This window comes from Suricata suricatta, chromosome 6 (assembly GCF_006229205.1).
Source record: "Suricata suricatta isolate VVHF042 chromosome 6, meerkat_22Aug2017_6uvM2_HiC, whole genome shotgun sequence".
NCBI classification, from domain to species: Eukaryota; Metazoa; Chordata; class Mammalia; order Carnivora; family Herpestidae; genus Suricata; species Suricata suricatta.
Genome location: NC_043705.1, coordinates 45,444,010 through 45,459,863, shown reverse-complemented (window position 1 = coordinate 45,459,863; position 15,854 = coordinate 45,444,010). Strand labels below are relative to the sequence as shown.

The 15,854-nt window shown below is 36.2% G+C and overlaps 1 protein-coding gene across 1 annotated transcript in view; it reads right to left on the bottom strand.

Annotated features, from left to right (window-relative positions):
• The window catches only part of CWC27 (CWC27 spliceosome associated cyclophilin), a 177,933-nt gene that overhangs the window by 146,536 nt on the left and 15,543 nt on the right, over window positions 1-15,854 (bottom strand). Inside the window, exons 4-8 of the mRNA XM_029942318.1 lie at window positions 13,775-13,918; window positions 12,036-12,134; window positions 11,338-11,441; window positions 9,452-9,521; window positions 647-726 (exon numbers count right to left, since the gene is read on the bottom strand). Coding sequence (XP_029798178.1) covers window positions 647-726; window positions 9,452-9,521; window positions 11,338-11,441; window positions 12,036-12,134; window positions 13,775-13,918 — 497 coding nt within the window. The remainder of the gene's footprint in view (window positions 1-646; window positions 727-9,451; window positions 9,522-11,337; window positions 11,442-12,035; window positions 12,135-13,774; window positions 13,919-15,854) is intronic.

Genomic DNA, 15,854 nt, shown 5'->3' with positions numbered 1-15,854 from the left:
GGTCCATCCACTTTGCTACAAATGGCCAGATTTCATTCTTTCTCATTGCCATGTAGTACTCCATTGTGTATATATACCACATCTTCTTGATCCACTCATCAGGTGATAGACATTTAGGCTCTTTCCATGATTTGGCTATTGTTGAAAGTGCCACTATGAACATTGGCGTACATGGGCCCCTATGCATCAGCACTTCTGTATCCTTTGGGCACATTCCCCAGCAGTGCTATTGCTGGGTCATAAGGGAGTTCTATGGATAGTTTTTTGAGGAACCTCCACACTGTTTTCCAGAGCGGCTGTATCAGTTTACATTCCCACCACAGTGTAGGAGGGTCCCCGTTTCTCTACATCCTTGCCAGCATCTATAGTCTCTTGATTTGTTCATTTTAGCCACTCTGACTGGCATAGCACTTATTTTAAACTTAAGTAGTTCAACAGAGATAGATAGCAGGATGAGTTTAAGGGGCCAGTGTGCTTCCCTCTATTGTGCTAGAACCTCTACTGTCTCCATCACCAAAATGCTTTTGTTTTCTGTCTGAGTGGAAAAAATTGGATTTAAGAGAACAGACCATTTTCTCACAAAGGGAGCAAGAAAATATCTGAGTCAGAAAATAAGAATTTGGGATCACACTTGCAGCATACTAACCTTCCAACAGCTGGCACAGAACTGAGATGGGGATCATCCTTAAGCAAGTCATGACTACTTTTGCTTTTTCCCTTCATGCTCTAGGAAGAAATATATGATGTAATCATAAGTGAGGAAGAAATAAAAGTCTTCCAAAAGGGCAAGTCAAAAAATTTACATAAAATCTAGTACCACTGTAATGTGGCTAGCAAAAGATATATTTTCCTGAAATTTTCAGTATAAATTAAGGCTTTATAAATAAGAAGCGAATTCTTGCTTTTAAAATATTATTTTTAAAACACCCTTTCTTCCAGAAAATGATACATCCTTCAAAATAATCACAGAACTGCAGATATACATGTATTATGTTTCTCAAAAGAACCCTATCACATTCTTTGACCTGTAGCACAGAACCAGAAGAACTTGACAGTAAAAAAAAAAAAAAAAAAAGATCTCATAGGCCACTTAATCTAGTCTCACACCCAATGCAGGAATCTCCTTGACATCAGTGCTGACTAGGTAGCTGGTATCTCAACACCTGAAAGATTATAACCACACAAACACACACACACACACACACACACACACACACACACAGATCACATCACTCCTTTTTAAATGTCTTCTAGTCTTCTCTTTTTGGACAGTTCTCTTTCCAATTGTAGGGGAAAATCCACGTGCAATTTCTAATCATCCCATTGATCCTAGTTCTACCTTCTAGAATTAAAACAAACTATAAGCAAAGTCTGTTTTTAGGTATACTGCCTAGAGTTCAGTTTAAATACAAAGAGACTGGTAGAGATAGTAATGGCCCCCTGCAGATGACCACATCCTGGTCCTTAAACCATGTGAATATGCTACCTTATATGGCAAAAGGAATTTTGCAGATAAATTAAGGATTTTGAGTTGGGGAGATTATCCTGGATTATCAGGGTACATCCAGTATGATCACAAGAGTCCTTACAAGTGAAAGAGGGTTGCAGGAGAGTCCATCCCATGATGATAAAGCTTGAGAAAGACTCTCTGGGTTATTGTTGGCTTTGAAGCTGGAGGAAGGGGCCACAAGCCAAGGAATGCAAATGGGCCCTAAAGATGGAAGAGTGAAGGGAAGAGATTCTCCCCAGAGCATCCAGAAGGAAGGCAGCCCTGCCAATACCCCCAGTATAGCTGAGGGAAACCTGTTTTGGACTCCTGACCTCCAGAAATGTAACATATAAATCTGTTCTGCTTCAAGCCACTAAATTTATGGTAATTAGTTAAAGCAGAAATATAAGATGAATACAAATATATTAACATCTTTTTAAAATTAGTTAAGTATTAGCAACTAGGATGATAAGTAAAGTTTAATACAATTTAATAAGACTAGAACAGTTTGTAAATGAGACTGTTCAGCATTTCTGACAACCTCTGTGCAAATGGCCTGGCAGCCCTCTTCCTGCCGCAACCATCCCCAGATCCATGCTTCTGGGGAACTTTAATTTCTCGGAATAAATGAGGATAGGACAAAACATTCTTATTTCATTTAAAAAAATGGTGTATTTGTCTATCAATATAACCTTTTTTGGGTGAGAAGAGTCTTTTTTATAACTTGGGATTTGATGTAAAAATGTTAGCATGTCTTGCAAGTGAGAGAAATACTATGTGTATCATTGTGAATGTGGCACAATTTAATCACTATTAAAAATTTTTTTTAAATCTTTTATTTATTTTTGACAGCTAGAGACATAGAGCACAAGCAGGGGAGGGGCAGAGAGAAAGGGAGACATAGAATCCGAAACAGGCTCCAGGCTCTGAGCTGTCAGCAGAGCCCCAACGCAGGGCTCGAACTCACAGACTGCGAGATCATGACCTGCGCCCAAGTCGGAGGTTTAAACTGACTGAGCTGCCCAGGAGCCTCTAATCACTATTTTTAAATCTAACTATTGAGATACTTTTATAATGGACCTACCACTTAACTTACCTCTTGAATACTGCTTGTTTGATTGTAAGCTTTCACATGAAAAATATTTTCTGACATCTGTTTTTAAGTTATACACAAAGATTCGGGAGTAAACTTTAAACTAATATAGACTATCTGAATAAAACTATTATTTAAGAAAGCAAAACAAAGGCAGGGATCCTCCAGATAAAAACTTTCCAGGGGCGCCTGGGTGGCTCAGTCGGTTGGGCCTCCGGCTTCGGCTCAGGTCAGATCTCACGTTCGTGGGTTTGAGCCCGGCGTCAGGCTCTGTGCTAACAGCTAGCTCAGAGCCTGGGGCCTGCTTCCAGTTCTGTGTCTCCTTCTCTCTCTGCCCCTCCCCCTCTCATGCTCTGTCTCTCTCTGTATTAAAAATAAATAAAACATTAAAAAAAATATTAAAAAAACACAACACTTTCCAAATGTTTGAGGCCTGGGATCACATTTTCACTTAGTTTTTACTTCTTCAAAGTATATCCAGCTTGTCAAGCATCCTCCATGCACAATGGCTTTTGGTTTCACCCCATCCTCTGCAAGACCCTCCCTTCCTCTGAATATGTCTGGTTTGTCAGTATCCTCTTAAATGTGTTCCGAACTGAACAAAATGCTGCAAATATGATCCCCCTACAAATGCAAAGAATGTTAAATTCCTTATTCCAGAGACCTTACTCTTCATAATTCAACTTGGACTTACGGCCTATAAAGTCTTATACCTATTCAGCTGATCACATTAAGTTCAAGTACAGAATTTACATGTACTCCTATTCCATTTTAACTTCCTAGTTCAAATAAACAGGGACAGGTTGACAACAAAGCACTCTTTGGGCAGAAGTATTCAATCAGCTATAAACCCATCTGACTATACTATCTCCCAGATCACATTTCCTCATGTTGTCCACAAGAATATCATGAGAGGCTCTGACGGTATGCTTTCCGGAACTCAAGATACGTTACTATGGCATCCTCCTATCATGCAGTCCTATCAAAAAGGAAATGAAGTCAGTCTGGCAAGTCACTTAGCCAGAGTCTCAGTTTCCTCATCTATAAAGAAAGGAAGTTGGACTAGATCCCTCTGAGCTATAAAATTCTATTATTCTAAAAGAGATTTTATCAGGTAGTAGAAAGATACTGAAATAAATAATGAAGGAAAGCTAACCCATGTGGGAGAGGTACTTTGTCATGAATAAATGAGCAGGGTGAAGGAGTCTGTAACCCCACACTGATAATCCATAAACCAGAGGGGACTCTATCTTGTATCTCCTTTCACATAAAGTAAAGCCCCAAAGCCCCAATTCAGACTTCGGCAATTATTAACTTGCGATGTTAGACAGGTTCTGGAATAAAGCTTAACACACTGTGGAGTCATTGAACTTGATAAGCAAATGAATAATGAAACAATTATTTTCAAGACTTCTAGAAATATTTAATTTCATGCAACCAGTGAAACTGAAAATTGTTCTTGGTCATTTAAAAGACACTTACTTGACTTTGGTTCTAATTATTACATAGATTTAAAACCAGTAAGTCTTACTTTTATCTATTGGTCCTACTTTTCCAATATTCAGGCTAGCATTCATTTTTCTTAGCAAGGTTTCATTTTATCCCAAAGGTAAACTGTATTGGAACGATTCTCAAAGTCTGAAGAACAGTACAAAAGGAAAATACATAAAATAAACTTCCATTTTGATTCGCTCTAGAATTTGTCTCATGCCCTTTAGAGAATTTCCTTTCCTCTCAGCCAACAACCTTCAACAAGTTTTTTATTGTTGTTCTAGTTTCTCAAGCTAAACGTATTCATGTCTCCATTATATAAATAGACAAAACAGCTAACTTCAGTAAGCCACAGAGTCTGCACAGTGTGCCGAGAGCCAATCACATGTGGAGAATGGGTTGTTGGGGGTCATGATGTACAGGAGTCCACCAGTGCCCCGAAGGCTGCTCAGGCTACTATCTAGGACCCAGTGGGAGTGCTCAGGGAGAGCACTAGGGCAGGTATGTGGAGCTGAGGCTTCCAACCTCAGAAAGCCCAACTGTTGGTGTTCTATGTTGCCAGCCCAACCCTCTAGACAGCTTTAGCAAGGGGGCAGCAGCATCCGCATAATAATCATAATCATATTAGACTTATGATATTCTATTGCTTGCTGAGAATACAATACAAATTATAACATAGAGTATATTGTTTAAGACATTTGACTTTGAAAAACATTTTCCAAGACTGCATATTGTATCAAAGTAATGACTACCCATCTCCTTATTTCACAACTCTAAAAGGTTCATAGTATTTTCAGGATACAAGGAGGAGATGTAAGGCTCAGAGAGACTAGGTTATCCAAGGTCACAAAGTATCAGTGGAAAGCGAAGTGCCAGTATGGATGTGGATGATCCCAAATCCATGCTATTTCTACTTCAGCCTACTGCCATTCGAAGATGACCCAGTTTACAATCAAAGAGCCCACAGCCCAGGACTCGACACACTTACTATGGCAGAAAGAAAAGGGTATAGTGTTTAAGTAGTATACAGTGAGAATGTAGTTACATATTTCTTGTGTAATATAACAAAATGGATGTTATTGAAAGGAAAATGTTAAGTGTCACAAGAGAGGCAGAGGTTAGATCAGAAAAAGAAACAATTAAGAAAAGACATTTAGAAAACATGGTATTTTAGGTGTTGAAAATAAGTATGACTTTGATACCCAGAATGGGATAGGACTTCAGGCAGGTGAAAGAACATGAACAAAGACACAGGGAAAGGAAAATACAAAACATTTACAAAGAACAGCAAACAGTGCAGATCTGCTAATAGAGTTTCCTACATTTCTCTAATAAGAATTCCAGGGAATTCATTAAAAGTACAACTTCTCAGGCCCCTTTCTTGGAGATTCTGATTCAGTAGGTCTGAGGTGGGGTGTAGGAATGTAATTTTTAATTTTTAAAAAAAGCATTGGACCTCATTTTCCAGTGGTTTTCATGTAGTTTAGGAAGTATTAGGCAAGGGCGCCTGGGTGGTTCAGTCAGCTAAGCGTCTGACTCTTGATTTCGGCTCAGGTCATGATCTCATTGCTCGTGAGATTGAGTCCCACATCGAGCTCTGGACAGTGCAGAGCCTCTTAGAATTCTCCCCCTCTCCCTTTCTCTCTGCCCCTCCATTGCTTGCATGCTCTCTCTCTCCCTCTCTCACTCAAATAAATAAACATTTAAAAAAAAAAAAGGTACTAGACCAAAGGGCAGAGTTGGTAAAGGGGAGGGTCACATCTTTTATTTCTATAGCTAACAGAGTGTAACTGTGACATCTTAAAGAGGTTTCAGGGTTTCAGGAAGACTGTCCTAATGGTAATGACTGGAAGAGAAAAAAGAGCAAGAAATTTGGAGACCAGTCTGTAGATGAGGGCAGCAGCCCAGGCTAGAAGGCCTAAATGAGGGTAGTAGCAAAATAAATTAAAAGGAAAAATAGACCTAAGATATGTCGGATGAGAAATCAGTAGAACAGTACAACAAACTGGTTTTCCTGAGGAAAAAAATAAGAAAAACATCAGAATCTAAAATTTTTCTTTAGGAGATACTGATGCCAGGGAGTGGAAAAAGAAGTCACAGAACAGGGAGAAGTCTGGGAAACAAAGATAATGAACTAACGTTGGCCAGGGCTTAGGTTACTAGTAAGATACTCAAATAGAGATGGCCAGTAGGCAGCTGGTGAAAAGAAGAGTAAGCCAGCTAAGAGATACCGATGTGATGGTCAGAAACAAACATTTGATAATTTTATCACACAGCACAGAGTCAGATGAGAGAAATACGATGACACAATACTAGGCTTATACTAGTCATTTGATAATGGACTGTGGTTTGCGATTTTCTTGGCAAAAAGGAAAGAATTTAGTCTTTCCACTGTGTGAAGTGTTTTTCAGGCGTGAGACCAAACATAAAGCCAAGCCAGCACTATCTGCGGTGGTCTTCCTTCACATTTCAACCTTGTAGCAAACACAAATTGCTTTTCTCAAGTTCACTATATGCAGTGTAAGTTAAACCTTTTGTTTTACTTTATACAATGATAGTAGGCAGCAGCAGAAGATATGCTTTAAACATGTAACAAATACTGTTGTTACAAATAGAAAAAATTCAAACTAATCTCCCAGTATTGTCAATTCAACTAAACTTACTTTAGACTAGAAATTTAATTCTACAAAGAGAGTGATAGGACTCCTTTCTCCTACCCTGGCTTTGTCTCCAAGGCTGCTTGGCCTGATGTCCAGGACCCTGTGGGAGTTAGACAAGGGCAGGGCGCCACCTGCACTGAGCTGCCTTCCACCCCAGAATGCTGTGCCACCAATGACATTTCCCACCAGCCTTCTCCGTGGCTTGGGCTGGGAGGAGATACCTTCTGAGCATTCGAAATCGTATTAGAGAAGTAAATGGCTATAGAAACCCAAGACCAAAACTCTGATTGTACCACCTCCTAATTACATGGTCATTCACAGTGACCCAGCCTTTCTGAGTATTGATTTCCTCTCTTAAATAGGAATAATATCTATATCACATGGCTGTTTTAGAGGTTACATAAAATAAATATTTGGCACAGGTAGGAGATAGAAAAATAAATCTCTACAGTACAATATAATATATGCATTGATGGCCACAGACAGATTACCATGGAAAGAAATTAAATTCAGCCTGGGTGGTAGGTGGGTTAGGGAGGGTGGTGGAGGTAGTCCAGAGTTGATAATGGAGCTAAACCTAAAGGAAAAACAAAAATTAGCCAAATGAAGGAGAACACACTCTAGGCAAAAGGAAAAACAGGAGTGGGAGTATTATTGGGGGGAAGGCATGGGTTTGTAAGGAAACTTGACATCTTTAGAAAACATCAGTGAAAGGGACTCCTGGCAATTTCAGATCTCACATTTGTGGTTTTGTCCATTTACAAATATACCCACAGGATCATGACATGTAATATATCTTTCATTTTAATAAGGCACAAATTTGAATCATGAATAATGCAAAACTAGTGCCCTGACATCTAAAGAAATAATTTCAGAGATACTGGGGTGCCAGAGTGATGAATGATATTGAATAGACCTAGAGAAAGGAGGTTTTCACATAAAGATGAATATAATTTTGACATCTAAAGTAGAGAAAAAAATAAAAAATGTGGAATAAGAGCCCAGAAATCATATTGGGTTGTGTTCCTAGAGTTCAGATTAGTATACAGGTATTAGCTGAATCCATGGTATCAAATATATTACTCAAGGACACTGAAGACAGCAAGACAAAATTATGACCAGAACATATCTTTTTTTAATTCTTTTCTTTAATGTTTATTTTTGTGTGGGGGGGGAGAAAGAGAGAGAGAGAGAGTGTGTGTGGTGTGTGTGTGTGTGTGTGTGTGTGTGTGTGTGTGTGTGTGAACAGTGGAGGGGCAGAGGGAGAGCGAGACAGAGGATCTAAAGTGGGCTCTGTGCTAACAGCAGACAGCCTGATGTGGGGCTCTTCCCCATGAACTGTGAGATCTGACCTGAGCCGAAGTTGGATGCTTAACTGACTGAGCCACCCAGGTGCCCCCAGAACATTTTTTACACATATCCATTTTAATTCAGTCTTAATGCAATAGGTAGAAGTAGTGTGCTTACTGTTATACCCAGTATTAGCCTAACAGAACCATCCTCTATGATGAGGGAAGTATATGGTTAAAGAATTAAAAACAAGGGTAAAAATAATGTGTTTTTAAGTCAATGGTATAGTTACTGGTAGCTAGAAATAGATAAGTATTTCTAAGCAAATAAGGCAGTACTAAGTCATAACACTTAATTACTACGATAAAATTTTGAACCTAATCCTTCACTAATATTTTTCTTTCTTTCTTTTTAAGCACTGCAAAAAGGTAATCTATTTACAGAAGAGTGATTTAAAGGCAATATGGTTTTCTCTACAAACGGATGTAAAAGCAGGAATTGTCTACTTTTAAAAACTCTTCATTTCAACCCTCCACTATTACTGTAAGGTACCAGACTGCTTGTGTCAAAGGCAGTCCTCCCTCCCCTTCCTGCCCCCATCCCATCCTTCCCGCATTTGACTCACTAAATAAGTTTCCATAATTTCTTCATCATCCGTGGGAAGACATACAAGAATCTTTGGGAGTACAAACCCTTGGGGATGATTTTCTTGGAGTATATTTGACAGATTCACTGCCCTAAATAATGGCAAGGCACCCTAGATGTTTCACAATGTGTACTGTGATAAAAGTGATATTCAGGAAAAACCATACTTAAAGGCCTAGTGGAAGCACTGGTAGGGTCGAAGACCAGGAGGCAGTATATAATCCAAATACACGTACCTTACACTGATGCAGACATAGGTTCAAATAGCAGTTCTAGCTACTTACTGGTTGTGTGACTGAGCAAAATTATAATCTGTCTATACCTTAATTTATTTGTGGGTAAAATGGGAATAATGATAATATGTATCTTAAAGGGCTGTGATGAGAATTAATGACGTTAATAAATATATATAGATAATATTAAAATGAATATAAAACCTTTGGTCTATCACTATTTATTAGAACAACGATCATAATCATTATAATTTAGCAAACCACTTAAAGAAATAGCAATTAAAATTTGAATCACAAAGTTGAATCATTCTTTGACTCTAGTTCTGACTGATTTAAAAAAAAAAGACAAGTTAAAAAACCCCACAAAATTACAATTTTAAGAGGGCATATCATCTCAAGAGTTGCAAATATTACTAATAACAAATCATTTTACAAGTGAGTTGGATGAACACTTCCTGACTGTGTAGTAAGAAAAACATTTTGCCACATGCAGCAGGAGATACAAAACTAACTTTTATAATTCAGAACAAAGGGCAACTTAGAGTTGTACCTGACTGACTCGATTTACTTCCTCCTCTTCTTCTTCAGCTTCCTCTCCAAATGAAAGTAAACTAAAATTTCTTATCAAAAAAGGGAAAGAAAAAAGAAAGAAAATTAAGAAAAAATTAAAACTTATAAGTACTGTATTTTCAAAGCAATAGAATAGAATTTACAAGAAGAAACATATTTTTGACTGTTCAGCAGTACCCAATATGACTTAGGATTCAGCAGAAATATACTAAAGATCTGTATTTTCAGGATAATGTTAAGACACTGGCCTCAGACCATAGATAATTCACATATTAGATGAAACTAATGACCAAAATCCATCCTGAGTACGACTATTAAGTATGCTAAGTCAAGCAAGACAGAAGTAATTCAGCATTTTTATATTTATAAATATGGTTAACAAAGTGGAAATTTCTAAAAAACTAATAAATATATGATCCCAAGAGCACTACAAATAGGAAGCAATTAATCTACTGTCTTCCAAAATAGGTCTTAAAATTTAAAAACTGATAAAAGTTATACAAAATTGTCAAATAAAAAATAGAGGCAATAATTTTAATTAAAAAAAAAGCCCATTGGGAAGTAAAAAATGTCTTCTTTGAGGCTTCAAATTAAAGATATCTCAAGGAAGATACATAATAAGTTATTAAAACTCTCTCTCAAATATTGGAAAAATAAAAGATTTGGCATCAAGTTTTCTTTCAAGACCTAGATGCAATCAATGACTACCAGTCATCCCTAAGATATTGGCTATGAATTAAAAATAAAAACACAGAGCAATGGGGCTGTTGCCAAGATCAATAATAGTAATGAATACTGTATCTGAATATGGTGACAGTGACCTCTCACTCAGAGAGAAACTAGTCAAAATAAATGAATCAAGAAATAGGAGAGCAAATATATATTCTAAATAAGAATTTATTTTGCCACAAAACATCTACTTATTAAAGTGGCTCATATTTGACAGCGTATAAAAGCAACTTAACTTACATTGTAGGATGTCACTGAAAGCAACAAATATGTATTGAATACCTATACCACTGGGTCTTTTCCCATTCAAGTACTAACCAGGCCCGACCCTGCTTAGCTTCCACGATCAGACGAGAGCAGGCGTGAGATGCAGTGTGCAGGGTGGTGTGGCCATAGACCACGGGGTGTTTTCAAATCCCCCTTCTCATTTTACCATCACAACAACCAGGTATTGTAATTAAAATCTCCACTTTACAAGATGGGGAAGCTGAAGCTCAGAAATATAACACACTTTGCTTCTTATAAACCGGGTTAGGCAGGATTGTACATAGAACGGTCTGAATCTATCACTTAGGAACACAATAAAACTACTAATACGGGTGCTGCAGTTCACTAAGAGATTAAGTTGAGCTCTAACTCTCTGATATCTATTTTAATGAAATAGACAAAACTAATAATGTGAAAAATGCTGTTCACAAAATACAGAAACTTACTTACTCTAACACTGGAGTGAAACATTATGTAACCAGTCATTCTATCCTTCATACTTTATTTTCAAGTTCTTTATACTGAGCATATATTAATTGAAAAACTAATAAAAAAATTATTAAACTCTCAAAAATTCTCAACTCATTTATATAAATAGTTGTGATAGTGATCATAAATATTTATCTATTTATTAATACAGATTTCATTTAGACAGCTGACACAATCTTTCTTTAGGTTAAGTTTAAGTTACATACAGTTTTTAAATATAAGAAATGCATATTTAGGAAAAAAACCTCATAATTCAGATATCTTCCTGGCCCACAGTGGTCTCCCCCTCACTAGTAGACAGTTGTTACAAAAGGAAATTAAATGAATTAAATGAATTCTTCAGCTTTTCAATCTGAAGAAAAATGTTTCTATTAGGATTACTTTGTGCCTTTGGGCTTCAATTTCTTTACTTCTTCCTCTGGTTTCTCTTTTTTTGGCTTTTTTATTTCTCTGGGAATGATGTCATCAAAAGGATTAAACAAAACCTAAGAAAAAATATTTTGAAAACATTATTCCATTTTTTAAAAATTTCACAAAACATTAAAACCAGTATTTAATTATGTTGAATTATGTTGACATTAGTATCTATATCTTTTGCTCACATAAAACTATTATAAGTCTACTAATATATGTACTATATAAAGTGCTTCCACGTACATCGTCTCATTGGATTCTCTCAGTAATCTTATGTGCAATTAAGTAAAGTATATTTTATCTTTATTTTATAAAAGGGAAAAATATTTAAGAAAACTTAATATGTAGTAAGCAAGACAAACTTAGGGGTTTTGACCCCAAATCAAATGCTCTTAAGGACCTTGCTTCATTGAACTAAACAAGCCTGATCCCTCTAACTTTCCATTATAAATCAAGCTTTTCATGCATTGGATTATCAGCTCAAGTCTCATCCTTGAAGTCAAAAGTTTCAATTTAAAAAAAATTCTCGATCAGAAATTGCACTTAAATTACACAGAAAAAATCTGAGTTGTGCTATTGATTTGGTATAAAGGTTCCATTCAATAGTTTAAAAATACTGATAATCAGTCTCTTTTAAATGACCAATTTAGAAATCATGCTCCTACCTCACAACTTCTGATTTTATGTGGATTGCGTGGTCTTTCTTCCTCATCAATGTCGACTTCTGTTAGTCGTAGCATGTTATACACTGTATCCCCTGTAACCTATCAAATAAGAAAACTGCAAACTATTATATTCATTCTTTAAGTTATATTCATTTTTTTTAACATTTATTTATTTTTGAGAGACAGAGACACAGAGGAGGAGGGGAAGACACAGAATCTGAAGCAGGCTCTAGGCTCTGAGCTGTCAGCACAGAGCCCGATGTGGGGCTTGAACCCACAAACCGTGAGATCATGACTTGAGTCGAAGTTGGACATTTAACCAACTGAGCCACCCAGGTGCCCCTGTATTTATTCTTAGAAATAAAGAAGGACTTCTGAAAATATTTTTTAATAACTAAAAGAAAACTTCATATTTTTATATGGGAGCATATGCAGTAATAATGCAAATAAAGCAACTTCATCTTAATCTTAAAGGGAAAAAGCAAAATGGAGTTCAATCCCTTGACAACATTTTTAGGAAAGTTCCTATATATAATATCAGCTTTCATTAAAAATAAAAATAAAATGCCAAGTAACCTCCTACTGAATGACAACTTTTCACTAAAAAAATAAACAGATTTTAGAATTGGGCAGAACAAGCAAATAGTAAGAACGTGTGGAAGTGCTCAACAGGCATCATGTTGTTTAATCCTCATAAACATCCTAAAAGCAGGTACTCTCTAGATAAGAACATTAAGATTCAAAGAAGTTACAGAGAGACAGTGATGGCCTTTCTGAGTTCTCATCACTAAGCTATACTTTGTCTCCAGTATGAAAGTTATATAATAGCAATTGTAGAAAGTGGTACACAATGACAAGCAAAATCTCATTTTATTATATGCTTTTATTTATTTATTTTTTAATAATAGGTAGGAAAATCTTTGAACATCAGACAACCTGTGTTGGAGTGGTTCAAAGGTATCAATGTTTATTTCTTAACCTATGTTGTTAAGTTTTAAGCAACAATATTGTACTACATGTTTTCAGCATGAGTCCTTACATTCAACATTTCTCAGGAGTTTTAAAATAATACCAGTTTTCCAGTTGTTCTCAGTTTGTTTTTTCTTCTTCATCCTCAGAAAAATCCAGTTTTGCCAAGGCTGTGGGGAAACCATTGGTACTGAACCAGCAGAGGGAGCTGATGCACTAGGGATGTGTAACATGCCTAAGACTTAACTCATGTGGGAATATATTAGAGGAGAAAAGTGAGAAAACTGAACTCTCAGAATCCTCCTTGAAAGAAAACCATTCAAAATTCTATGGAAATGATATTCCCTGATATGACGCTAAATGTGAGCAAGATTAAATAGTACTATTTAAAGAAATATTTCAGGTAAAAAGTTTTAATATTAATACAACTTCCACTTTAAACTTTAAGGGAAACTTAAAACTACTAAATCCTGTGACCTAGATAATACCTAGGTTTCTAAGAACGTAAAAACAGTATCAGTCAAGTGATGTAGTAGCTAATACCATTGGTATGTTTTAGGAAAAAGAAACTTTTAAAGTCATAATCAATGACTTTATTTAAAACACACACACATAAAGTTCAAATAGTCCTTCATAGTTTACTATAAAAGGGATATATTCCATCAGTTTTAGAAATAATAAATAAATACCCTAGGGAATATTTTTATGAGGGCAGCTCCTAGATAAGTTGGCCATATGTATCATAGAAACTGAAGATAACTGACACAAACCTTTCCAAAAATGGTGTGCTTGTTGTTAAGTTCATCTGCTCGACCCAGTGTAAAGAAAAATTGGCTGCCATTATCATGAGGACCAGCATTTGCCATGGCCACCAGCCCTCTGCGATTAAAACGTAACCGTGAGTGGAATTCATCCTGAAACATAAAAAAAAAAAGTTCAGTGAATGATCTCTCCATTATAAAGATCTTCATATTCAGTAAACAAGGTTCTATACAACTTCAAATCAAAACTGCTAAAGTTTTATTTAACTGATTTTCAAGTATAAGCAAATCCAATATTTATTCCTTCAGTGCTACTCAACTTGACCTCACTAGCCTGTATCTTCTAAATATACACAACCACAAATTTAGCCTATTTTATGGGAATGCTGCCCATATTTACACAAAGGAAGGGCACCCAAAAAGGAATTGATTTCAAAGTCATTCCCCTATTCTTCTCATCCCTCAAAGTTATCTAACTTTTAAGAACCTTCTATTTTTTTCTCCAAAAAAACCTACCTTTGAATCACTGCAGTCTTCAACTATTGTCCTTCCCAACCCCATTCTAAAGGTCATGAAACAATTGCTTTCTTCTTGGTTTTTAATTCAAGGAATTTACTATGATTGTGTTTTGTGCTTTACTGTTTTTTTAAAGGTCTTTGCTTAATCTTTTCTGAACTGGCCCTGGTCCCATTTGCTAGTTTTCCAAAGAGCCAGAGCAAGCCTTTCTGAGGTGAATTTCTTGCTATGGGAGGGCTCCATAACCTACATTAGTCTCTGTGGTAACAGAATTTCATTCCAGACCTAATGCTAGGCTGTTATAATATAGCCATGTTATATAATCAATTCTTTTCAGAAAGAAAGTTATTTTTCTTAATAATTGTCAAAGATCTGAACTCAAAGAGTCATAACTCTGTATACCCTATCAAAAATTACCTAACTGAAAAACTTAAAAAGGTAACTGTATTACTTGAACATAATAAGCAAAAACTTCAATTTAGAAAGGAATTATCAAAAAGAGCTATTCTGTTACAATGAATAACAGAATAATGGAATGCTTCCTACTAGATGGAAGCTCTAAAATCAGGACTTATCTCAATTTGGTAAAATACAAAATAGTTTTATAATGACATTTGAGACTTTTTTATTATATCCATTCCTCATTTTCTAAGGCCATTATCATCGAGAAATTAAAGCAAACAGTTCAAATGTTTTTCTCAAGAATCACACAGTGACCTAGTAAAAAACTAAAAGAAACTCCAGACCCTCTATCTCATTAGTATAATCATGATGTCTTAAAAAATTCTCCTCTTTTAAGAGCTAATGATGTTTACTCATTCAAAGGACATGATATTGGTCCCATCAAATTAAAAAAAAAAAACAACTTTTAGTGTTTACTGAAGCCACTGTCATTTTAATACTCTATGACATTAACTCTTTTTCTTTTTAGATCTGTGTTAGCAGTTAATAAATCACTGACCTATATTTTTTAATTTTTAAAAATTTTAAAAAATGTTTATTCATTTCTGAGAGAAAAAGCATGAGTGGGGAGGAACAGAGAAAAATAATCTGAAGCAGGCTCTAGGCTCTGAGCTGTCAGCACAGAGCCTGACACGGGGCTTGAAATCATGAACCCTAAGATCATGACCTAAGCCTATGTCAGATGCTTAACCAACTTAGCTACCCAGACGCCCCATCACGGACCTGTTTTTGATTAGTACACTTTTTTTCTAACATTTTTTATGTTAATTCCTCTTTTGTCCTCTTGTGATTTCCTGTTGTGAAACACATTTTACACTACAGGGGTCTATTGCGCACGCTTAAGAATGAATTCTGCACTGGACCAACTTGTGTCTCCACAAAATTCAGACTTTGAATCTGTAACCCCCAATGTGACTGTATTAGAGACAGGCTGTGAGGAGATAATAAGGGATAAATGATGTCATAAGTGTGAAGCCCTAATTCAGTAGCACTGATGTTCTTACAAAAAGAGGAGGAGACACCAGAGCTCACTCTCTCTACCGTTTAAAGACACAGCGAGGAGGCATTTACAAGCCAGGAAGAGAACCTATCAGAAATTGAATGCATCAAG